We start from the raw sequence: 26,618 nt of genomic DNA, 5'->3' as shown, positions 1-26,618 counted from the left end.
TGTCAGATGGTCGTAGCAGGTGTGGAGAGTGAACTATTGCTGTAAGGGTATGTGCTAGTTCCATTTTCTTCTTTTCATAAATCCCACTTTCCTGATGGATACACATCAAAGAAAGGGCAATCCACAAAGGTATACTAAGGTAAGAGACAGATAAATCCCATCACACTTTGTCCTGAGTGGTGGATGTTACTGACTGGCCTATAATTTAAGTGATAAGAGATAATGAAGCCTTTGAGCCTCTTTCCGCTGAACATACCTGAAAATTCCTGAAGTAAAAGATTAATCTGGCAGTAACATTTTGGTAGACTAGAAATCAAATTATACACAGTTTGCTTTAAAAGTAGTGTCTCCCGTGTATTTATATGGAAACTGCAATAGATATAAAGAGCACAAGAACATTATTTGATATTCAATTTATGAAACACTATTTTTCAATGTAGTGACCACCATTAGTTATGTATTTTCACTGTAGGAAAGAAAGACAAGCCTTCATGCCATGCTCATAAAGTTTGCACCAGTGGAGGCGATGCATTGTTCCTCAACTGCTGAAACACCACCCACCACTTCACAGTGTTCACACATCCACTCTTTGGTCTCCATAATCATTCAACAAGTATCAGTGAAAGGGTGCAGCTTTTTCTGCAAAGAGGAGGAGTTCAGTGACACGTCTTTACTTCACACGCACTTTCATATCAGATGCCCCTCTGTTGCCATCTGTCATGCAGAAACAAAATATAATGGAGTATTTCTGGGGAAGTTTCAATCTCTACTGCCATACCACCAACATTCCCCTCTGACGCTGTGGGCCAGCATAACAAAGTAGGAGTCAGTACTTTCAGAGCAACTTCTGCATTTTCTTGAGGTCAGCATATTATCTGAAATAAAAAAAGGGAAAAAGTGTTGACGAAAAAGCTGTCTTGGGGAAGGGGAAAATTAGAAATGTGAATGAACTGTGAATGAATTTTGGAAGGAATTGAGGAAAGAAGCATGTTTAGTATTTTACATGATGAATTACTATACCCTCTCTGAAAAAGGGAGAATGTGTGCACTTCTCTTTGACTACCAAAAATAGTTCAAGAGCTTTCAGTATTCCTTAAGGAAGAAACCTTCATTCTAATGTTGTAGCATTGCATACTCCTGGGGGATCTGTAATTTCATTCAAAATCATCCCTGGAATTTGGAACGTTTTACACAGAAGGTTTGGTTTGAACAGAAGTCACATGTTGGTATCCAGTGTTGTTTTTGGATGATTCTGTGTGTGTTGGGAGGAAAATAGTAATTCTTTGCTGGAATTGTCATTGGCTTCTTAAATCTTTTTCATAGTGATTGGTCTGATTTAGCATTATCATTATCTTTTCAGAGCCTTTAGGGAACTCACAGAAATGAGACAGAATTTGCCTGCTGCGTATTGTCTCTCTTCTTTTCTCTTCTTCTTCTTTCTTTTCTCTCCTTTATTCTTTTTTCCCATGCCTGGTTGAAAATACCCTCATTCTTGAAGACAGGGATAATGCTTCTGAAAGTACGTAGAGTTATGACAAGCCTTCAACTGTTACTTTAAGTTTGTGATTGGTGAAGATCATTTCCAGTCCCAAGTGGCATTCTTTGGCATGTGTGCTGCTTTCTAGAGATATGATCGTGTGTGCATGTGGCGCATGTGAATGGTCAACATCATTTCTTTATATCAACTATTAACCATTGCAGAGACCAGTAGGAATAGAGGCTCAGCAGTCCTGCGCTCACATAAACATGTCACAAAGTTGTGCTACATTTGATTAAACTGCTAAATTCATTGTGGGGGGCACTGTATGTGTAATTTGGTCCTTCAGCCAGCTGCACTGTAAAATTGTTCATGCTGAATGTAGCCTAGAGGTTCTTTGTTTCTGTCTTCATATTATTAGCTCATAAGCTCATAAGATTAGCAGTCTTTAACTAAACTTTTTAAATTGCCTTGTTTTGGTGGCACTCCTGAACATGTATCAGTAGAGACTATTCTAACTGTATTTATTAATTCAAATTTATAATGAAGTTACTTTCGTCCTTAAATAATATTTATCAGTTTGACACAGTACACATCAGCATTTTTTAAAAAGTTGAGTTGTCTGCTCATTACCTAAAACCTTATAGTTCCACTGAAAAAGTGTTAACTTTAAATGGTTTGTGGATGCACGTGTACTTCTAGCTATTAACGTGTGTGTGCTTTTAATACCTCTCTGATAGACTGTAATGTTTAGATGATGGTAGTAAAAAAACTTCTGCACTGTTGGTTTGCTTTGCAAGTTTTATGTTCTTTTAATGTTTTTTTTTCCCCTCTAATTTATGTTGAACTTTCTGCTGTTTTTAAATTTATGTTCTTGACATTTCAAGTCACTTTCATGAAATCTCGCTTGATTCCCTGATTGCTTATTCTGACATTATTAGCAAGCAAGTAAACAGAAGAGTTTATATGTAACTGCTGAACTATAAACTGTGGATTCTAGGTTAAAAATTGTATCTGTCCTAGGAGAATAAAAATGTTTGGAAGCAGGGAAAGCAGCTCTGTAGCCAGAATGTTGAACAAAATCGTGACTGGCAGATGTTGAGTTTGACCAATAGCTAATACATCATCGTGGTATTTTTGAATGATGAACTGCAAGAGGATATCAAACAATTTGGGCTTTCTTGCTTTTGTGAACAGAAGGTACTGCAGTAAAACCAGGACTACTCAGTGTAGTCTGTTTTAGGTTCTTCATTTATTTAGACAGGACTGTAGCTAGAGATGTCTTGTGTGAATATTCAGGGCTCTATTACTGTGATGTAACAGTGGAAAGCAAGGAAGAGAAGGATCATGTTATGTCTGTATTCCTTTTCAGCATTGTTAATGCTCTAGAGACTCAAATTGGGATCATTTTAATGACTTGAAACTAGTAAAGTGAAAACAGAAGAATTAACAAAATAATTGTACATCAAGTTAATAGTAGTATTATTGATTAATAACAATGCTGTTGAAATCAGGGGGACAATTCACATCTGCACACTTACATACTGATTTTTTTGGTAGGATCTGACTCCAGTTTTGCCCCTTATATTTTTCCTGAGATACTGGAATTATTAGTACTGAACCTTCATTCTTCAAAAAATATGTATTAATTCCAGATTTGGCTGTAAGCCTTCACAAATCTGAATTAGTTTCTTAAATTTCCTTTACTGAAATCAGTTCTGTTTTGCTTGGTATCATCATTCAGTCAGTTGAAGGAGATGTGTTACTAATCGATGGTATAGAAATACTTCTATTAAGCAAAGCAGGAATTCTGTTGTGAACTTCGTGGACCCATCTGGAGTACTGCATCCAGTTCTGGGGCTCCCATCTCAGGAAAGATGTGGATCTTCTGGGGAGGATCCAGAGGAGAGCCACGAGGATGACCAGAGGGCTGGAACACAGCCTGTCAAGTCAGTCTGAAGGAGCTGGGCTTGTTCACTCTGGGGAAAAGAAGGCTCCAGGGAGACCTCATTATAGCCTTCTAATATTTAAAAGAAGATTATAAACAGGAGGGAAAGCAACTTTTTACACAGGTAGATAGTGATAGGTCAAGGGGAAATGGTTTTAAGCGAAAGGAGGGGAGATTTACTTCAGATGTTGGGAAAATTTTTCAGAGTGTAGTGAGGTGCTGGAACATACTGCCCACAGAGGTTGTGGATGCCCTGTCCTTGGAGGTTAGGTGACCAATCTAGTTCTTGATCTAGCAGTTTGCTACCCTGGCCATGGCAGAGGAGGTAGAAGTAGATGATCTTTGAGGTCCCTTCCAGCCCAAGCCATTCTGTGCTTATTCTTTGACCTCTCTAGCTGTCTTGCAAAAGATTTTGTTTGGTTAGCTTACTTTTCCAAGAAGCTGCCAGGGAAGGTTGCAGTACCTCAGCTTTGATGATGTTTGTTAAGCATTTTCTTCCCAGTGGCATGGTTGATGTTCTTGATGATAGTCACATGAAATCAAAATTATGTTTTTTTTTTTTTTCCTTAATAGACTGTTTTGTATATAATAATTAAAACGTCCTTTGTCTCTAAAAATGTTATTGCTAGTCACCATTAAAAGGTAGTCTGCTTCTGTAAAGCCTTCTAATACATGTTTGTGTGTTAGAAAGATTTACTAATTATTTTGAGGATGAAGGTGACATTTTGCTGACATTTCACATGTAACTTGAGTAGTTGGTCCTTTGATACTCTAATTAAAACAGAAAATACAGTACAACCTACACAGTTTAACTCTACATCCCATTCCAATCATCATTCAGAATAAATCGAAGGATCAAAACATGATATTATGTATCTTTTTTAAACTTAATTTTTAGGGCTGAAATATAAGATCTTGAAAACCTTCAGTAGATTTCACTTAACAGCTTTTCATCTCCAAGTAGTTTGCGTACCTCTTGTTTAATGATCTTTTTAATTGCTGTTTTTCTGAACCAATAAACCAGCTGTCTAGCCTTTGTTAACCATTAATGATTCTGATAACTGTGAAGTGATTGTTTTGCAAGGGAGGTATGATTTATATTTTCATAATTGCTTATTCTTCCCACTTTTTCCCCATTTTTGTCCTTCTCTCACTTCAGTTTGATTCATACCTTATTTGTCTCTGAACATGCCTTGCGTATGTATGCAGAGGAGTCTAGGTGGAAGCCTGTAGCTGGCAGTATTCCTCAGGGTTTGGTAGTGAGTCCAGTCTTGTTTTACATCACCATCAGTGACCTGGTTAGAGAGAATGCACTCTCAGCAAGTTTGCTGATGATACAAAGCTGGGAGGAGTGGCTGACATACTAGAATGCTGTGCTGCCTTCATCAAGACCTGGGCAGGGTGGAGAGCTGGGTGGAGAGGAACTTTTTGAGGTACCACAAGGGCAAGCATGGAATCCTACACCTGAGGAGGAACAACTACATGCTTCAGTAGAGATTAGGAGGTAACTTGCAGAGAAGGACCTGGGGGTCCTGGTGAACAGCAGGTTGACCCTGAGCCAGCAGTGTGCCAGTGTGGCCAAGAAGGCCAGTGGTATTCTTGGGTGCATTAAAGTATGTGACCAGGAGGTCGAAGAAAGTGATTCTTCCAATCTGCTCTGTCCTAGAGAGGCCACGTGTGGAGTACTCTGTCCACTTATTGGACTCCCCAGATCAAGAAAGATGGGGAACTCAGAGTCCGGAGGAGGGTTGCAGTAATGATTAGGGTCCTTACGCGGAAAGGCTGAGAGACCTATGACTGCTTAGCCTGGAGAAGACTGAGGGGCATCTTGGCAATGCATGTAGATAATTAAAGGCTAGTAGTCAAGTGAATGTTGCCAGGTTCCTTTCCTTGGTGCCCAGTGACAGGACAAGGAACAATGAGCACAAACTGGAACACAGGAAGTTCCATATGAACATGAAAAGAACTTACTTTGAGGCTCATGGAGCACTGGAACAGCCTACTGAGAGAGGTCATTGAGTCTCCTTCTCTAGAGATATTGAAACCCACCTGGATGCTTTCCTGTGCAACCTACTGTATGGAAACTGCTTTACCAGGGGGTTGAACTAAATGGTCTCTTATTAACCCCTATGATTTTGTGATAAGTAATCTCAAAAGCAGAAAAGCTTATTTGGAAATAAAGCTTGTATTTTTTTTTATAATAAGCTAAGAATATTCTTTCACGTTACATATTATATGAATTATTGCTAATAGTCTTTTAGTAGTAGCTTCATATTGTGTAGTTACATTTCTACGGACCAGATTGTAGCAACAGTGCTGTTTCATGTATGTCAGTAATGAACCCTAGGTTGCCTTTCAAAAGGTAAAGGTCTAGGGTCAAAGGTCTAAACATGCCTGGAAATATCAGGTCACTATTTATTTCATGTTCGAAATCAGTAAGTATGCTAGAAATTATCAGGAAAGGAACAGAATAGAGAATAAGATACAAACTTTCTGTAATCCGATGCGTGTCCACTTCCTGAAGAATGTAGAACTGCAGAATAACGTAGATTTGAAGGGAACTCAGGAAGGCCGTCTAATCAAGCTCCTTCCTCAGAGGCTTGTGAGCTTTGATGTGGTATCAGTCTGCACAGGATCTTCATTTGAGTTTGGGACAGCACCAGCAGTAGAAGTCTCTCTGAGAAGCTTCTGTATTTGATCACATTCTTCATCGTGATGTTTTATTGTCAAATTTTATAAAAACTCAGTAAGCAGCTGAAAAAAAAATTGTGGGAAGAGAATCCTTCCATGGTTCTTCCATGTAAGAGCTTCACATTTGATACAGGCTGCTCTTACATTTCAAGACTTCAGAGGATGAGGAAATCCTCTGGAGAGTTATCTCTGCCCTTTTCTTACAGGCCATCAGGATTCTGGTACGACCTGGGAATTACCTTTCATCTCCAAATGAGCTGTTCTCAAATTTCATGCTGGCAGATCTGTGCTTTTTAAGCTACCTCTCAATTCAGAAGGTGGAACATTAATTTACATCTGGTGCAGAGTTTTACAATATGTGTACATCAATAATGTATCACGTGTGCTGCTTTGGAAGGCGTTACCGTTATTTAAAACATAAAATACCAGCTTATTTTTGAATGATTTTTGAATAGCTGAGTTGTTTAATTAGTTTCACTGTGTACTTGAGGTATTTTTAATTATCTTTAAAAGCTTTAATTCTTAATAACTTTGTTACACTTCATGGCTCGGCACAGTGCTGCCCCCAGTTCTAGACACATACAATGACAAAATAAGAAAATGCAAATAATTATTCCTCCAAAGGTTCTTCTGGTCTGCTGAGCTTGAACAGTCAACTTATGTTCAGTCAGCAACCGATTCTGTCTGGAGATGCCATATAAGTAGTTCAAAATATCACTTTTTGTTTGCACAGAATGAATGATTCTCTGTTTTTGTACATTTGGCCTTTCTTAGATTCCCAGTTCTGTCATGGATGAGAGGGGTGGGACAGGGGAAGGAGAAATCTTTCAGTGTTTTGGCTTCGAGGTTCCAAGGTCTTCAGGCATGTTCTACTGTACATTCAGGCTTTTGATGTGTCAACATTTACCCCTCCTTTCATGAAATTGCAAGTGATCTGTTAGTGCTAGTATCTGTAGAGAAGGCATTCATGATGAAAGTTTTGCCATTAGTATATTTGCATATCAATAAGCAGGCCGGAGTGACTGTTAAATGCTAAGTGCATGTTTTTCAGACCTCCTAAATAACATCTGCTGAAGTGAGTAATGTGGAGTATCACTTTCAGAAAACGACCCTCTCTCTCTAGAGGTTCTTTGAAGAACTCCTTATAAATCACAAAACTTCATTCTCATGCTAGATGTCTGTAGCGTTCTAAGAGAAAAAAGCTTAATCATTCTCCACCGTATCTGCATTTGAGGCCTTAAGATGAATACTGTTCTGACACTTTTTTCATCAGAGAAATCACATATTTAAAGCAAAAATGAAGCTAGCATTCACTTCACATAAATAAGAGCATTTTAATTGCTCTTGCAGATAATGTCTAGTGTCTCTCTTTTATCTGTATGTTCACTGAACATATCATTTGCAGTAACTACCAGGAATTCGTCCAGTCTAGTTTCATCTTAGAGCTCTAGTACCTTACTGAAATAATTTTTATCAAAATCTCTGAGGACTGGTTCCCTCATCAAACCTCAGAACAAAAATTATCATGCTCATCTTTTAGATATCGCTGATTGTGTTCTTCCAGTTGTAATCTCTTTTTTCTTGTGGGAGCATGTTTCTTTTCTTTCAATTGGAGAGTCCTTATCATATTTCCTTTACATTTCCTCTGAAGCTTTTCTGCTTTCATTTGCAAGCCTGCATCCATCTTCAATATCTGTGCTGATGGTTTGTATCTGACACGTTAAGTAGGTTATTCTTTGTCTTAAAATATTGTCCTATTTGTATCACCAGTGTATGTGTCTGGCCAGACTTTTTTGCAGTATTCGATGTCTGCTGCATTATAAGTTGTGCTTCTTATTACTAATCTTCTACTTTTTGATTGAGATAGTAACACTATTTGCCTGTCCCTCAGTAGCATTAATACAGATAAAGATCTTAGATTTTTTTATAGCTTCTTACTTTCTTGCTTCTCTAAAGAGAGTTTATATTATTCTTCTTTTCTAATAATGTCTGAGATGCAGCTATTTCTCTGGATTCTTACAGCTAAAAAGCTTTTTTGGGCTTTTGCATTATGCAGTTCAATTTAAACAAAATCTTTTTCCTTATTCTTTTATCCTGCCCACATTCATTCAAAATAGTGTTGTGAAGATGATTCTTTGACCTTGTCATTTTGATTGTCACACCTCTGGGTGTACTGTATTATTTTTCATGCACTCTAAAATCTGCGGTGCTTTTGCCTAGTGAAAGAACAGCGTGCTTGGCAAATGGGAGATTTTTTGCCCATGGGATGCTAATGGTTGTAATGCATGGACACAGAAGGTCTAGTGGAAAAAATAAATAAATAGGATTTCATGTGGTGGAAAATCCCCCAAAGTGAAGAAGAAACATAAAAAACTCTGCTTTCTGTATCTTGCATGTGAGGAAATGATCAGCTGAAAACCACAAGTAAAGCACTCACTATTTTGTCTGAACAGAATCTTGTAATTCTTTGTGGGCTCTTACACTTAATTTTTTTCTCTCTGTATCTTGTCAGAAAAGAAAAAAAAGGGGGGGAAGCAGGAGTGTGAGAGTGGTTGTCTTCTACTGCAACATTTCCTTAGAAGAGCAGAGGTAATATTTCAGACCATCAGAAATGGAAAAAGGCAACTGGAATGATAAGGATAGCTGAGGTGTATACAACTGGAAAGAGGGTTTCAGAATCCTTATTTCATGGTAGTAGAAATATAACATGGCTGCTTCCAAAATTGATTGCTTTTAGAATATGACAGCATTCCGATCTGATGACTACAAGTAGCTACTGACAATCAGTTACTCAGTAACTGTTTAATTCATATTACAAAAGCTGTAGAAATAAAAGCACTAATGCTTTGCATTATTTACCAGCTGTAATGAGAAGTCACATCTGTAAAATGAATTTTTATATTCCATATGGAAATTTATCTGTCAGTCTTGGATCATTTTCGGGTAAGTGGTTGGAATATAAGTGTTTCCAGGTTTACCTGTCCACCGTCTGGGAAATACATGACCTACTGTAAGTGTCAGCCCCAAGTCTGGTGATGACTCATATTAACTCTTCCTGGAATGTCAGAATTATGGCTAGTTCAAAAAAGAAGGTATTAGCTAGTGCGTTTTCCCTAAGTTATTCTTTCATTTGCTCTTGTGCCACAGGTTCATTTAAACACTATTGAAGAAATAAATAAAAGTGTTCTGTACGGGCAGTATTTATTTTCATGCATATAGAATGGTAAAGTATAATTTAGTCTGCAGTAATTCAGTCTTTGCATAAGATATTATAGCCCAGGGATTAGTTTTCTTTTTAATAAAACTGGTCTAGTGTAAAATAAAGGAAAAAACAAATCATACTACCATTTTGCTAATATCTCAGAAAGTAATTGATTCAAGCTAAAATGAAACTGAATCAGTTAATACTTTTTAGTTGCTGCATTGTGTATGTTAGTGAGCATACTGTTCCATAGGATTCTATAACAATCCCTGTTGCTGAATTCTTAATTTCTTCCCAGCATCCTTCTCAAGTTTGTTAGTGAAATAGTAGTGTGATGTGTGTTGTGAGTGTATCTGGAGCGTATGTGCTGACTGCATAAACAGCGTGGTTGTGCTGGTTGATCAGATGCCTGGTGTTAATGCTGGAATGAGTTCTCTTGAAACAAAATGAACTTTTTTTCTCCGGAGACACAGAGAGTCTGTGTTCCCTGTTGGGTTTCCTTCAGAGTTTTAAAATAACTTAATATCCTGAAATAATCCTTTTGCCTACTGAATTGTTTACTGTATTCTGAGGTCCTTGGCCAAGGAATTCAAAATCTATTGTGGCTGTGGTGAAAATTACTGAAAGACAGCTCTGTTGTTAACATTTTATTTTGAAACCAGGCTTAGAATACCATCTTGACTTAACTAATAAGACAGTATAGATTAAAAAAAATGTAGCTGAGTTCTTCTGAGTTGTATTCTTATTTTAGTTTAGGAAATGATTTATACTTGTGTGTAAAATATCTTTTAGCATGGATGAGTATGCATCTTCAGTGCAAACTGATTTTCTGCAAGTACTAATCAATACATCTGAGATACTCTGCATCTGAGCAATGACCAAAATATCAGTGTTGCTGTTCTATAGTTCTATTCAGATTCCCCTATAAATAGTTAAATGGAATAAACGAACTACACACTGTTTGTCATGTCTTTGATGTGTGCTGTGCAGGCAATTTAATAGTCTGTAAGATACAGGAGTAGTTTCAGTATATCAAAGGGAATGTGCAATGAAAATTCTGAAATATATTTATAAATATACTGCATTTTGAACAGAGCCTAAGTTTATGTCTTCAATCTGCATTTTAGTGTTCCTTGTATTTGAAGTGTCTAGTAGGCTCTGTGTGGTGCTTATCAAAGTCCTGTGATATTGTACAGTCCGTAAGTCTTACGGGTACTTTGAAAAAGAGGAGAACCTTGTTAAAAACCCTTTTTGACGAGGAAAAACTGGTGAATGTAGGCCCTTACTTGTAGTTGAATGGAAGCTGTTAGTGTAAAACAGAATGAAAACTGAGTTTGTTTAGGGAAAATTTAATGGAATTCTCCCATATTTAGTAAGTTCTTTTTCCTGTTATTTTAGAAGTAAACATGTAAATTACAATCAAATCTGGTAGCCCACTCCTGAAGAGACATGTGAAATGCGTTGATCATTCAACACTTTGCAGGCATGCAAACTAAATTAGACTGCATCCACTTGTTAATGAATTTTTTTTTTTTTTTTTGTGTAGACAATTCTTTTTTTAAAATTATTTTATCAAGGCAATGTTTAAACTGTGTTCTGTAGACTAAATTCCATTTGATAGTGATTGTAGTATAGGTATATTTAGTATATGGGGTTAATAGATTTTACTATTCAGAAGTCATGGAATAAACTGAAACTGCATTTGTTACATTAACAGGTTTTCAGTTTTTTTCAGTTGAGGATGTACATTCAAAACTTTGAAGCAATCTCTCTTGTAGTACTACCAAACAGATGCAGTCTGTCACCAGTAATGGTTTTGTTAACCTATAGCTAATTGGAAAGAGACTGTTAACTTGTGACCTCTGTTCGTGAGTGAAATGATGTATGTTTCTTAAAGTATCTTGACTTTTCCTGTGGATAAAATTATGAGAAAAAAATCCAATGTGTCAATGTTAAGAATATTTATTGTTATTATTGTTATTCCCTGAAAGATTCTTTGATATTGAGAGCAGATGATGAATTTGAGGTGTAGAGCTATGCAATCTTTGGACTAACTTGCATTACAAGCACCTTGGACTTGTCACTGATTTATGCTGAATTAAAGATGGTTAAAAGCTGGTTCAGTGTTCTAATTGCAATGACTAAGCCTCTTTATACAGAATTAAAAATTTAGACAGTGGTTTCTGCTTGTTTGGTTTTGCAGTGCCAGAAAAAGAAATTATCTTCAAGCTGATTAGTATTAATATTTACAGTTAGTGTATTGTTAGCAAAGAACACATTAATTAAAAAGGAAATAACTCCACATACATGAAGTAAGAGTAAAGTAAGTGTATTTTTTGAGTTCTATTTTATGGGTTTTCCTTTTTTATTGTTTCAAACCAATATTTTTTTGAAGAAACATATTTCAGGAGAACTGGGAATTAAAAGCTCTGTTTTAGGGTACAAAAGAATTCTCTTTATAGTTAACAATAGTGATATTTAAAATAATGGCACAAGATATTTAAGGAATTACAAGTTTGCCAGCTTTCAAATTTATATGTATTAGTTTAATCCCACTAATGTTGACACTGTCTTGCTTTGTATTAATAGAGCCTCAGTCTCTCTCTTAATCCATGATTCTAGATGCCATGTTCTCCATAATTCAGTTTGAGCTTAGAGGTAAACTTCTATTGATTTGCTTGGTTTCACTGGAAATTCTACTTTTCCTCCTAGGACAAGAAAGACAAAGTCTCAAGATTTGACACTATACGTCACTCCATAGCTGGAATTATAAGGTCTCCAAAATCCATGTTGGGCTCATCATCAGTAAGTAATATCAATAATTTAGTGTTGCAGTACATTCTCTTGTTTTTCAGCTTTCCAAGATTCCCATCTGCATAGACAAAAATTATAATATTATTAAAAACACTGTTCTGCTTGATCAGTGGACATGATAATACTGTTGTGTAATAGTGTATAAAATTAACTTTGATATACCATACCTGTGGGAAAAATAAACAGTATATTCTTTGCAGTAGCCAGCATGGTGCTGTAATTTTAAGAGTACTCTTTCCTGTGTCATTTTACTGGGAATGCTATATAATGTAATACCTTGTAATGTGTTTGCCAAGTGTATTATAAGTGTTTCTGCAATAATTATATCCCCCTATGTGTATCTGTTTACTTCTTCAATTACTGAGGTATTACTGAAGCTATTATGTATTATAACTCTTGTTTCAATCACTACTGAAAGTACCTATAAGAGATATTCAGTAACTGGCTTTTGTTAAGGTTCCTCGATGGAGAATCTTTCTTGTTGCCTGGATGTGAAAAAAAAAATCATGAAACAAAGAGAGGAAAAAGAAAGCTGCTTTTCTAGTACTTCTGTTCTTTCGTTTTGCTTTTGTCTTTTAAATCTTGTGGAAACTTGCAAGACTAGATGAAATACTTGAGCACATACTAAGGGAGCTGCTAGATTTTGGTTGAAAACCTTCCTTCTGGAAATTTGGCTGAGCGTTCCTGAAGCAGAATGGGAATCCTGCCCTCCTGCCTCCCCTTCTCAGCCTTCCCTCTATACTCCTCCCCACCTCCCGCAATAAATGAAACAAAGTTACAGTTTGAGCAGAATTTTGAAAACTTACTTCCGTGATCTTGTGATTGTGATCTTGTCACCTGAAATTTTAGCTCAAAATAATATTTAAGGACATTTTAGAATTAGCAGCCCTTCTGTGTTATCGAGTAATTTCAAGATTGCATCCATGAACCCATTAAAGGATCTACTAAAGCATACATACAGAATCTGATTGTTTGAGACATAAAGTCAAGTCTGAGTAGCAAGTGCACTCTTCACTACCTATTACTTAAAAGATTACAAAGTCAGACTACATCAAGCAAATCAGATTTGCTTTGTGCATGTTATGATTTATCAATTTCTGTTGTATTGGGAAAGCTAATCATGGATATACAAATGAAATTTGCTTCACATTATTAGTATTTAACTCTTAACGTGGTTAGCTATTCATCTTTATCATGCTGACAATTCCATAACTATGTTGATTGCTAAATGGTGTAAACTGTAAACTGGTGTATACAGCTATCATAAAATTGTACAAACTGGTTAAGGAAAGTGTGTATTATAATAATAAAGTGCATTAAATAAATTAGAGAAGTACAAACAAAAAAGTATGTTAACTACCTGTTTTCATGTATATTTAAATCTCACTGAAACTTCAGAAGTAAAACCATATTTTGGTTTGAATGCAGTGATATTCTAAAAATGCTGTCCCATATTTAGTTGGTTACCAGAAGTTAAATATTGTGGTTAATTGAAGAAAAATAAGGACTTTTTTGTATCTTCTGAGCAAAGATGTGGAGAAGCCTAAAATTTCCTGAAGCAGCCAAGAGTTAAACTGTTATTTATGAGTTGGCACTTAAATGATTTACGGGTTCTGAGAATGGAAAGGTGTACAGTAAAATTAGTTTGATCAAATGATGAGAGGAAACATGAGAGAAGAGCCAACTTTTCTGCACCAGTGAGTCTGTGCTATGTATTAACAGAATAAAAAGTCTGAATGAGTTGTATAGTAAACATCAGCTTCTACCATTCTGATTAAATGAGTCTATTTTTTATCAGTGAAGGATTTCATCTTGGCACAGATGGCTGTTTCTGTTTATAGGATAACTGCACATGCTGTTCCTCTTACATGAAATAATTTTTAGATTTAATAATGATGATCATAGAACATCACTTTGTACAAACTGCAAGTGATAGTTTTATTATGATAGCTTTTATCTTAGAATTTTCAGGTCTGTACATTTTTATTTTTATAGGATTTTTTTGATACTTAAAATTTTTCACTTCTTTGGTGGAGTAAGTGTTGACTTTATATGATATATTGGCTTGTAGAACTGAGCTAGGTTCACTTTGTCTGCTGGCAGAATATTCTACAGGGAAGTGTCTCAAAAAAATCAACGTAACTGTACTGCTTTATTTTCTAATCTCTGTGCCTCTTTTACAACTTGAGATTAAAAAAAAAAAAAAAAATCCAGGTAATATCTTGGTTTGTGTAAGAGTGGAAAATAAGAAAATACACAAAGACTAAGGTTAGAATATATGTGGAAATGAAATTTCAAATAAGCTATTTGTTTAATAAAATGTTCCCATTATTATTCTTTTCATTGGCAGAATAAGTACAGAAATAGTTTCTCTTTTTCTGAAGTTAGAAATAATACAGTACTCTTTGTTTAATATTTCTTTCTAATAAGAACAGTAGCTGGGGACTGCTTGATTTTTACTGTTGGAGAAAAGGTGTTATTTCAATGGATTGTTAGTTATAGGGAGGGAAAGAGGTTCAGAATAAGTTAGGAGGACAGTAATAACCTGAGCATAATTGATATGAGGGAATATTTCTACTCTCTGAATGAAAAGCATGATAAAATATATGAGAGTATCCCTTCACTGAAGTAGCTGGTGAGCAAACTGTGGGAATAAAGAAATAAAAATAAAAGAATGAAAAAAAAGATGAGTTTAAGAAGGAGAACAACAATTTTCAGTGTGGTTTCCTTTCCCTCTGTATGATTTTGTTATTTTTTTGTCTTCCATTCAAACTAACAGCAGAAATCTTGAAAAAATAATATTTTCTCCATTTAAGCTACTGAATCATGCATTTGAAAGTTCCTCTGTGTTTATGTGTATGTGGGCAAGACATTTTCTTAGTCACAGGGTGACGCTGTAAAACACTGGGGCCTACAATGAATCCTTGTTCTTTCAGGTATCTCAGTAAGGTAGTGTATTGCTCTTAAAACTTACTAATAAAAAAGATGGGATCTGTAAACTAATTTTGAGTGAGTAGTTACCCTCCCCTCCCCCTTCCCTCTTCTTTAAGGAATAAAAGAATAAAAAATTACTTTCTTGTATTTTAACTATTTAATTCCAACCACAGAAGGCCATATAAACATCAGCACTAACTGGTTAATTTATTTGAAATCAGCATTAAAATGATGATATATCTTGCACTTGTACTGTTCTTTTTGTGCTTTCAGCTATTTTTTTTTTCAAGGCTGGGGTGAATATCATATCATGTGCAAAATATTTTTCAAAATAATTTAAATAATATTCAAAACATAAATATTTACCACTTTTTTCTTTAGAGAAAATACTATATTTCACCTTCTTTATAAATGCCCCCCCCAGTGTAAGGTAAAAAAATATAGGCAGTGTAAGGTAGGAGATGTCAGCAAAGGATACAACTTTTTGTTGTTTACTTCTAAATGAATGGATATTAGTTTTAGCAAATTTGAAGTTAGGAGGAAGGTTGATGTTAGTATCATAAGCAGCATTATAGCTAGCATTTTTGTAATGTTTTCTTATTTCTTCATGACCTTTTTCTGTGTTTTATTCTGGGGATATGATCATGATTTTCTGTCTAAACAGTGACTCACACTTGACCCAGTTTGAACATAAGGAGGTGTTATTATCTGGGGACTGCCTCTTCTGTAAGCTGTAAAATAAATTACATGTCAGAGGTTTTTTTAACCTTCTTTTGTGAACGGTATGGACTAGTTTATTGACCCTGAGCTGTCCTTTTATCCTTAGAGGCATTTCCTTTGGAGTAGAATTGTGTTTATGTGGCAAAGGCTTTGCTACTTTGAACCCCTTAATGCTTCTTGATAGCATAGCAAAGATCTTTTTTTTTTTTTCCTCTGCATCTTTGATCCATGGATGTTCAAGTGAATAACCTCTTAAAACATTTTGAAAGCTTTTTTTTTTGTGTGTGTGTGTGTGTGTGTGTGTGTTAGGGATTTCTGCAAGAGAGTGGCTTAGTGTCATTTAACCATGAGAGACAACTCTAAGAAGTGTTTAACTTTTGATGAAATTGAAATGAGTGCCTTCTTGACCAAGCAATATTCTGGGCTATTAGTAGTTCTCTGTGCAAATAAGTACAGTACCTTGGAGTACATCTTTTTCTCCTAAAAGCTCTGTTATCTTTCTATTCAAGCTGTTATTTTTTTCTTCATAGTCTTTCTTAGTTCTGAATCTGTAATAAAGCATAATTGGTCAATGAATATCCTTACTCTTTCTAGCCATGAGCGTGTTGGTCACTGTTTTGTTGTCAGATCTCACATCTGAAATAATCTGTGATAAAAGAGACACCCAAGGATGTAGATCCCACTTTTGATGTCTGAGGAGGTCTAGTCGAACTCTCAGATTGGGTCTCTAGTTTTCCATTACGTTCTTGAACTAATAAACTATACCTTTTGAGGTGTTACTTGGAAAGACAGCAAGAAACCCACAGACAGAGGCATTTGTTATACCAGATACTTTACTATGAAAGTGCTCAAGAGTTACATACGTTTGGAAGCAAGTTATCAGTAGACTCCCTTTTTGTTGTTATTTTTTTCATTCCCTCTCAGAAAATTCCTAATGGTTGGGGTTTTTTTATTCCTTTGTTTTGGATTTTTTTTTTTTTTTTTTGGTTGGGTAGGTAATCTCAACCTGAATATCCCCTGAAGAAGTTGGTAAATCTGCATATTGCCTCCACCCTGTCCAGAGCCATGTCATTTTTTACTCTTGCATGCACCAGTGGAGTGTTTCTGTTCACACTGTCCACCCTACAAGGGAAAATTAGGACTACTGTTTCACTGAGGTAGAGAAGCATCTAGAGGTTCATTCAAAATCCTGTGTTTTGTTTTTATCTGCTTGACAGTGCTTTAGCTGAGATGTGGGTCTTTATTCTGCTATCCAAAATTCTGTTCAGCAGGCTTGCATGGGAGACATCCATATATCATTCAACTCCTGATACAATACACAGTATATTGTTTTGTTCAGAGCTTTTCTACTTGGCAGTGAGAATTTGTATGACCTCTGACGCTAATGATTTCAAATGACATAAAGCTTCTCGGTCTTGTCTGAGCAAGCAAATCTGAAGACATCACTGAATATAATGTTTTTCTAAATGTTTTCTTAAACAAATCTAAGCTCATTTAAATTACTATGTGAAACTGTAGATTAAAACTCGTTACCTTTGCTTACAACCAGTGAAAATGGTATCTTAAAATCATTATGACTTCAGAAACTCGATGCGGGTTCATGAGCACAGTACTCCCACGTGTCCATTCTCTGCTATCATGTAAATGCTGGGAAAGATGTCACTTAAAGCTATTAATTGATTTGGTATAGAGCTTTTAAATTGTGCTACAACAATTTAGCCAATTTAAATGCTTTTTTAATTCAGTTTCTTATGTTTTTCTCTCAGAAGTTTCTTTATATAAAGAAATTCTTCATTTTTAGTTGTTATTAATAGCATGTCAGAATGTTTAAGACGGTGAAAAAGAGTCCCTGGTCACTATTGGTCAGCATGGCTTAAGAAAAACAGCCACGTGAAAATTCTTATGTATTTTTATGGATATTTCATAGGCTTCATCCTTTTCATGTAAATAGACGTAATTGTTTAGATAATAGAAAAAAAAAAGATTGATATCCATTTTGTGTAAATATGCAAGCCTTAATTTTGTTAACAGAAAAAACATAATTTAGCTACATAATTTAGCTACATAATTTAGAAATTATTGTTGTTTATCATGCTTTTAATTTAAAAATAAATTCTAAAAATGTACTGTCACAGTAACATTTTTCTTCACTATCTTTCCTAAGTTCTTTGATGTAATATCAACCACTGAGAAACCATTGGCAGAACAAGACTGGTATCATGGTGCAATTCCAAGAATAGAAGCCCAGGAGCTGTTAAAACAGCAAGGAGACTTCTTGGTGCGGGAGAGCCACGGGAAACCTGGTGAATATGTCCTTTCTGTGTTTTCAGATGGACAACGGAGACACTTTATCATACAATATGCTGATGTACGTCTCTGCTATAGTACTAAATATTCGATGTTAGGATGTCTATTATTATAACTAAATGATTTAGTATCTACATAATGTAATATTACACATGGCTTTAATCTTTATATGAAATCTGTTACAAATATTTCCATTAGTGCTCAAACCAGAAGAAAAGGTCATTCTGGGGAATAAAAGAAAAATACTATTTTACCCGATATTGAAAGGCCAAAATACTTCTGTAAACATTATGAAATCCAGAACTTGTTACTACTCTTTTCTGCATGTACATTTATTTATTTTTAAGCCAATTTTTGTACTTAGTGCTAATAAGGTTACTTTTAATTCAGACTAACGATTCTATTGAATTTAACTGAAAACTTCAAATAATCTGTGCTGGTTCCTGTACAGCTGAGAATTTAAACCTCTGCTGCTCTGGAGGTACTTTAATTCTTTTTAGGCCTGTGAATACTGTTTTGTTCAGTGGAGCTCGAAAGATTGTGAATATTACACAGCACATAGGACCAGAATGTACCCCTCATGGTAGTAACTTAGAATAAGACTGCCATTCTAGAAAGTATGTCAGTATTCATATGCCTTTTTCTGGTATGTTTCTTGTATTCTTAATCCCTGACTTGTTTTTGTTTATATATGTATTTTTCTAATTACCTTTTAGAATTCCAAATTAATTCAAACTGCAGCAGTTCTCGTATCTGTTCTCATATCACAAATTCTTCTGTCTTCAAATGCAGTATCATTCTTTGTTTTGGTTCAGTAATGCTGACAAAACATATTTCAGTCTTTCGTTATAAGGTCTCCCAAAATTCTGTCAAACTTTATAGAAGAATGCTCATGTTTGGTCTTGCAACTAAGTTTACACTATGGAAATTTTCCATGTCTGAATCTCCATCTGGGAGATAATGTGTTGTGTACTGTTTTTTTTCTTTTTAATGAGGGTCTGCAATATTTTTTAAACTTTATAAAAATTCAAGGCCTTTTATACTATCAGTGATTATGGACACTTATTCAGCTGGATTTTTTCTTGATTTTCATCTGGGATTTTCCTTGTAAAAGTAGACTTTGACACAAAGCCAGTGTTATAATTTGATTTTTTTACAGTCTTGAAATATTCTGGGATATCAGAGTGCTAGATGGGAAAATAAGAGCAATAAAATTGCTTATAGCTAGACATGCAGTTTCTTAAAAGATGCTTGGTTCACTCTGACCCTGACACGGCAGAATTAAATACATGTAATGTACTTGGTGTGATTGAAATCATTCTGTGTACATCACTATAGATTGAGCTTTAAATTCAGTTGGAGCAGAGAAGTTTTTTCAATAATTATTACTTTGAGGCCACTCTTACGTGTAAACTGAAAAATTAAATAAAGCTGTCTTTTTTTCCCCCAATACTTTTATTACTTGGGAATCATATCTGAAATATAACAGTGACATTGTTTAATGTTGCATGGCTTGCCGCAGTCCAAACATCATCATGTCACTAGATCTTTCTGCTTATACATTTATTAACAGGGTGTTGCATTGATCTGCTCTTGGGGTGCATTTAGGGAAGGTTTTGTTGACAATCATGAAAGCTAAAGCTTTTTCTAAAGAAATGGCGAACTCCTTAAGCACTCTTATGGGATGAATTTTCTGTATTAATTGTGAACAAGGCTTTAATTTTGAAAAGAGAGGAAAGCTTTTTAGCCTTTAAAAGGACTTATAACTAGTGGGACTGTTAGTCGTACTGCAAGAGGAAATGGATTCCTAGACATTTTGGTAGGTACGTTGTCAGAGTTTAATTCAAGATTTTAAAAATTTTGTTTACATTGGTACAAACAAAGGGGAATCCAATTTCTGACTGGTCAGATCGCTGGGGGTTTTGGTTTTCATTCGCAGTTATTTTTCTGAACCAGGGACTGCAGAATGTATTAGGATATATGCTTGTTTTAAGTGTGATTCTTTACATAACATTCTCTCTTGTTTCCTTGTTTTAAGTGTAAATCTTAATAAAAGCATATGTGAGATAAATGAGTTCAATTGTTTAATTTAAAAAGCATCAAAATTCACTGCTGAAATTTGTTAGTCATTCAAGGCTACTGTTTTTTTTTTTTTCATTTTTTCTGTTTTGAGGCTACGCTGTTCTAAAAGTATTTGATAGTGATCGTAGTGGTCAGGATCCTGTGAAAATACAGAGAATAAAGCAACATTCTTTGCCCTGAAGATTTTACATAGATGGCAGCAGATGGGTATAAGATTGGGGCTGCAGTGAGGGAATAAAAGCAGTACTGATTCTTATGCTAGGCTGATTCTTAGAACATCAAGTTTTTTAGATCATCAGAACAGAAATAAAATGGGGTTACTTGAAAGGAGCTGGAATCAGTGTACTGCTCACTGAGCCAGTAGCTATTATTACACTTAGCTAAAATGTATGATTTAAGACATGAAGAAAGTTGACATAAACACTTAGTTACACTTCTCTTACCGTCATAGATAAGGTCAAAGATAAGATATGAAGATCCTTTTTTTTTCCCCCATAGTGTTTTAAAGAATGCTATGTTTGCTAAGGCAATGTTACATATCTCTAGTAATATATTAAGAGATTTAATTGTCCCAGTTTTGTAGATTATGTAGCTAAAATGAAGTAAGTTGACAAAGATAGAAGAGTTGAGGGGAAAGAATTTTGTCTTGGCCAGATGTTCTCTGTTGATTATATGCATGACTTGCCTTTGCTTTTAGCATCCATACCACTCTAGTCTCCTCTGAAACACTAATTATTGAAGGGTGATCCTGAGCCTTGAACTTCATGCTAGAGTCTACTAGCTGAATCAAATATTGTAAATGCAGTAAGATCTAAGTAAAAAAAAAAAATTACTTACATCTTGTCTAGTTTATTTTCAGATGTTTGTTTTAATTCATTTTCTGTTATTTATAAATAAAGTATGTATTATTATATACAGTGTTAGGTACTTAGGAATTTGATGTTGTTTCAGGCTTGTAATATTTTACTCTGTCATAGTTTAAGTACCTCAAATAGTCCCATCTTTGGAAATGCAAGTGCTCCTCTTTTCTTTAAACTTCAGAGATTGAGTAAATAGTTATTTTATTCTTTTACTGCAAATGAGTGCTTCAGTAATTTTGCATCTATTAATGTGCTGTCTTATCATTCCATGTAATTCAGTAGAAATGCTATTAAATAGATAAGGACAAAAATATAATTTTGTGAATGTGAACTTTTGTTCTGTTACTGTTTAAGGAAACTTGGAAAAGGTTTTTTGCAGTTTTTGCTTGTGGAGAAACAATTATTTCCTTTTACCTCCATACAGAATCAGTATCGTTTTGAAGGAACTGGATTTCCAACTATTCCTCAGCTCATAGAACATCATTATACAACAAAGCAAGTTATTACAAAGAAATCAGGTGTTGTTCTGCTGAATCCTGTTGTGAAGGTAATGCATGCATTTCAAGAGCTCTTTAACTGAAAAGACTAGGGAGGGTTTGTACTGTTAGCTAAAACAAATTCCTGTGCAGCTTGAAAGATTTTTCATTCCTGCTTATTGTTCTATGACTTTCTTTTCTGAGATTTTTTTCAGCCTTCTGTGCTCCACATAATGCATTCCTATAAAATAACACTCCACACTGATTCTTAAAATAAATTCTTACTACCTTGAATAACAGCATTCAGTCTTAAAATATATCCTTGTACTTTTCTTCTCTCTGCTTTGCATTTCCTTTTGGAATTTTACTGCTGGCCAAGTAATTCCCATAAAGTTGTAATGAGGATTTTTTCTTGAATAAAATGATGTTCTCTAAGTGTAGAATTCTAGCAAATTTTGGAAAACTTGTGTTACCTCATGGTTTTGCTTCTATTTCATATAAGGTATTGATACAGGCATGGAAACAAGTATTTCCCTGACAACACAATTGCAAATTTGAAATTAAAATTTCCTTATTAATCAATATCATAGTATAATGACTTCTGTGAGAGGAATGAGTAGGGATGGAACTATTAAACTATACAGCTGTTTAGGAAGCTTAAAGAGTATCTGTGCCCTTTCCCCATAGTTTTGAAGTTAATATCTGTTCAATTGATACTTCATCCATATGTGAACTGTTTTTAACAGAAATCTTGAACTATGAGTAAGCTGTTTGCACTTGAAAAAAAACCAAAGACTGAAAAACCTCAGACCAGTCTGAAGAATATGTATGGCACCTTCTGTATTACAGAAATTCTTTAAAGTGTAACTATTTTTATTTCAGTTTCCTAATACAAACTCCCCGTTCTTTACCTTTAATAATCCTAAGAAATTAAAGCATATTCATTTTTTCAAAATTAATGTGGTTTTTACGCTTCTCTGTGCTTACCTGTTATATATACTTGCAAATTTAAAGTATGGCAATTTTTAAGTACACATTTTTAGTTAATGTCATGGTGATTACAAAATTGAGACTCTATTGAATGTAAAATGTTGCTTACATTCATTGCTGAATCTATGAGAAAGCTTATGACTTCATTTTCTATGTGCAGATTATTATATTTTCTTACATAAACTCTCTAAGCTAAAAATGAAAGGCTGCCATACTCCAAATGAAATCTTTTTGTTTATGACTTCCTTTTATAAAGCTGTTTTTTTGTTTGTTTTTGTTTTTTCTGTCCTTCTGCATTGTACATACTGTGAGCGCTGCTCTGTTTTTGCAAATGTAAAACTATCATATGGCATGTTACTACATACTAAATAATAGAGTTATTTATTCTTATTTATTTTATTAAGGTTAAACAGGCCTGAAAAATACAATTTCTTTATTGACTGTTACTGACTTTGAAGGCAGAGAGCTTCTATATTCTACGTTTTTTTCATCTTATGTTTTGAGGGTTGAAGTTAGGTTTTTATTTATGTGTAGTTTTCTGTAGCAGTGAAAGAGTGTTTCTATTATATACACTGTTGAAGGAATATGGTCCCAAATATGTTTCCAGATATCCGCTACTGTAATTTACCTCATGTCCTTTGAGGTATAAATGCAAGTAGAGATAATATATGTGAATAGATAACTTAAAGTGCAGACATTGTAAGTTAATTTCAGAAATGGCATGTGTACCCTGACAGCTAGCTGGGACTATTTTCCCCATCATGTGCTAATATTGGAGTATCTTTGATCTTTTCCTTAAAATTCATATGACATCTACAAGGTCTGTTTCTCCTATCTTCTTACAGCTGCAAAGCAGTCTTTGACATTTCATGCAGTCATTAGTCTTCTAATGCAAATTGCTGTCCCTGTAATAACCTGCTTAGGAAGTGAAAGTTAAATATGACGAAGAACTTCACAGAAAAACAATTACGCCATGTAGTTTGTTTTTGCTTTCCTTCCTTCCCACAGTCATTTATCCTCCTTTACCATATTAGCAGAATTAGTGTTCACCTTCTGTGATGTTGCCCTTGAAAGGAACATGCATAATTGTGCTACAAAAGGCCTGTCCTCTGTCCCTTTTCATGCAGACCAAATCAGCCTGCTTGGAATTTTAATGATATATAATAATAGAATTTGAATAGGAAAACTACTGTTGTTAAAATGGTACCTGCAAGTGATTTTTTTTTTTTTTTAATGGAAAAGCCTCTTATTTATATTCATTTATAACCTTTTGGAAAATTGCACTGTATGTTCTTCAGTGTATTGTTGATGAAATAACTGATTTTTGAAGAGTGTTAGAGTAACCTCAGTGTATACCCAAGGACTTTGTTAGCAGAGAAGCTATTTTAGATATATAAAACATGCTTTCACTTTCTACTGTCTTTGACTTCATGTTTTTGAAGTATTTAAATTTCCTAAAATACATTCTGTTCACTTAAGAAATCTGTATTAAGTTGCAGATATGCTCAGTATATTTAATAAAAAATGAAATAATCAAGAAAACAATTACCAATTTTATTTGGATATATCTGCATTAAGTTTTTAGCTTAGATCAGAAATGCATTTCCAAAGCAAATCTACCCATTACCACTTAGGTTTTGAACTTTACTCTTTTAAGCATGAACAGAATAGTAAAATGCACAACCGATGATGGGATCTCAGATTTCGTAATCTGAGTAGATCTGATCTGAAATAATCCCTTGTCCTCCATGTTTATGTTTTAGGGCCTCATCAGCAATTGTTTCACTCTGCAAGTCTGCTGCTACTTGAGTACTGTCAACGTAGTCATAGCCTTTGGACCTTCTGCAGTAAATTCAAATTCCAATCTCATGGAAAACAAAATGCCACTTCTTTGTCAAATGAGTTGGGCAGTACATTTGTTGCTAGTGGCTTTCAATTCTGGATCTGTTTTGAGGTTACAAAGAAGCCTTTGTTCTGGCCTCAAACAGTCACAGGATGTAAACAATGTTAAGTGAAAGAGAAGTAAAAGGTGTATTTGATTTCAGTGGGTCCAATGATGAACAAGTTTGCAAATGACTTGAGGATTCCATGTGGGTCTGAATCTCAGTTGCAAAATTTTAGTACGTTAGACGTGTGAAATTATGAAAAAATGTAAGTGAGAAGATAGAGATAGTGATATTCTTTTCATAAAAGTCACTGGTAAAAATCTTACATGACCTTAATTCTACATTCACAAAACCCGTTTCAGTTGCACTTCATATTTAGAAGTGTTTTGATCTCAGCTTTCAAAGACTGAAAGCATAAACAAATTATGTGCTTTATGTTCCAGCTTTTTGGTACTTTTAGAACTGATACTGACTCCTTTGTCATTCAGTTGACACACACAAAATACAATGCAAAACTAGCCAAAAGTTATTTTCCCAATTCTGGATATCCCATGATGTTGATTGGTTTTGCAGGTATTTTGTTGGCTTTTACTCTGTTTACAGAAGTAAGCTCACTGCTGCAGACAGCATGCATATCCAGGATGGAGGCAACTCACGTTTCATAGGCCTTCAAGGTTGAACTGGAGGAATTTGGGGAGATTGCTAAATAGTCTCATTTTCAGTCAAGCTTCTTAGAAGCCTCAATACCCTCTCAATAAGGAGACTTACAAGTTTATTAGAGAGCAGTGCTAATACTCAATTAGGAGTACTCATCTTGAGGCATGAAAGAGTTAAGTTGGTGAAGAGGAAAACAGTTGCAGTAATAGGTGCTGCCTGCTGGGAAGAACAACTTATGTTTGTGAGACCTAAGAACAGCTCTCTTGGAGCAGAACACTCATGTAAATGGAAGGAGACTATAGCAGCAAACAGTTCAGCTATCACAATGTCATGTAGGCTAGTTTTTTGGGGCCAGAGAGGATCAAATTGTGAATTACCTAGATGATACCCACACATCTGGCCAAGCTTGTAGAAGCGCCAAGACGAACCTTCTGTTCATGGTCTATGTGGGATGATTTCTGGCCAAATCTGTAATTCTCCTGAACACAATCAAAGTCTGATCTGTGCATTTTCAAATGTTAAAATAGATCTTTCAGTTCTTTAAGGAATTTATACAATGAGAAGTATGGACTTATAGTATTTACATAGATCATATTTTCTGCATAAGCATGAAATGTTTTTTTTTTTTTCTTTTTCCACTTATTTGCCATAAAGTATTATTATGATCATACAGAAGACATGTGAAGGAAACTGGCAGTGCTTTTTTAGTATAGTAGGAAAATTTAGGCAAATTTTCAGTATTTGCTTTACTTGAATTCTGGAGTCTGAAAAAAAGAGCCTGCAGCTATCAATATTTGATAACAGTTAAGTATATTAGTATTAGAGATACTTTTGAGTTGGGTTTTTATTTCTTTAGAATTCAGAAGTGTTACAAGATTTCATTATAAGGCTTTTAGTAAAGGGGGCTGCAGTGGTTCTGATGGATAATAAAAGGAGTACATCTTCCATAGTGGTAGCCTGTAATTCTGAAAGTATTTCATCCTAATGAGAAAGGAAAAAAGAGAGCAGCTTTGTGCTAAGTGCTAAACCAAATTTATGTGTAATTTCAAGTACTTCGAAACTTAAGAAGTTAGAGAAATATTTTTTTGAAGAATCTTTTAAAAATGTTGCAGTAGCTGGGGCTGAAATAGTAGATGGGATGCCATCCAAGGGGACCTGGAAAAAGAGCTGAAATGGGCCCACATTCAACAAGGTGAAGTGCAAGGTGCTGTGCTAGTGTTGAGGCAGTCCCACGTATGCGTACAGGTTGGGAGAAGGACTTGAGGGTGGCGCTGGGGCGAAAGACTTTCGGGTCTTGGTGGATGAAAAGCTGGGCATGAACCAACGATATATGCTCTTAGCCCAAAAGGGCAACTGTATCCTGGGCTGCATCGAAAGAGGAGTGACCATCAGGGTGAAGGAGGTTGATTGTCCCTCTCTACTTTGCCTTGTAAGGCCCCATCTGGAGTTCTGCATCCTGATTTGGGGCCCCCAGTGCAGGAAAGATGTGGAGCTTTTGGAGAGGGTCCAGGGTGGGGCCGTGAAAGATGATAAGATGGCTGAAGCATCTCTCCTATGAAGACAGCCTTAGGGAG

The 26,618-nt window shown here is 35.2% G+C and overlaps 1 protein-coding gene across 3 annotated transcripts in view; it reads left to right on the top strand.

The window, feature by feature from the left end:
- The window catches only part of FER (fer (fps/fes related) tyrosine kinase), a 179,836-nt gene that overhangs the window by 69,792 nt on the left and 83,426 nt on the right, over nt 1–26,618 (top strand). For all 3 annotated transcript variants that reach the window (XM_040656018.2, XM_413981.8, XM_046905745.1), the window contains 3 exons: nt 12,031–12,123; nt 17,951–18,154; nt 21,460–21,582. In XM_040656018.2, coding sequence (XP_040511952.1) covers nt 12,031–12,123; nt 17,951–18,154; nt 21,460–21,582 — 420 coding nt within the window. The remainder of the gene's footprint in view (nt 1–12,030; nt 12,124–17,950; nt 18,155–21,459; nt 21,583–26,618) is intronic.

Source organism: Gallus gallus, chromosome Z, assembly GCF_016699485.2.
Source record: "Gallus gallus isolate bGalGal1 chromosome Z, bGalGal1.mat.broiler.GRCg7b, whole genome shotgun sequence".
NCBI classification, from domain to species: domain Eukaryota; kingdom Metazoa; phylum Chordata; class Aves; order Galliformes; family Phasianidae; genus Gallus; species Gallus gallus.
Note: the sequence above shows the minus strand (reverse complement) of the source record. Positions and strands in the feature narration are given on the sequence as shown.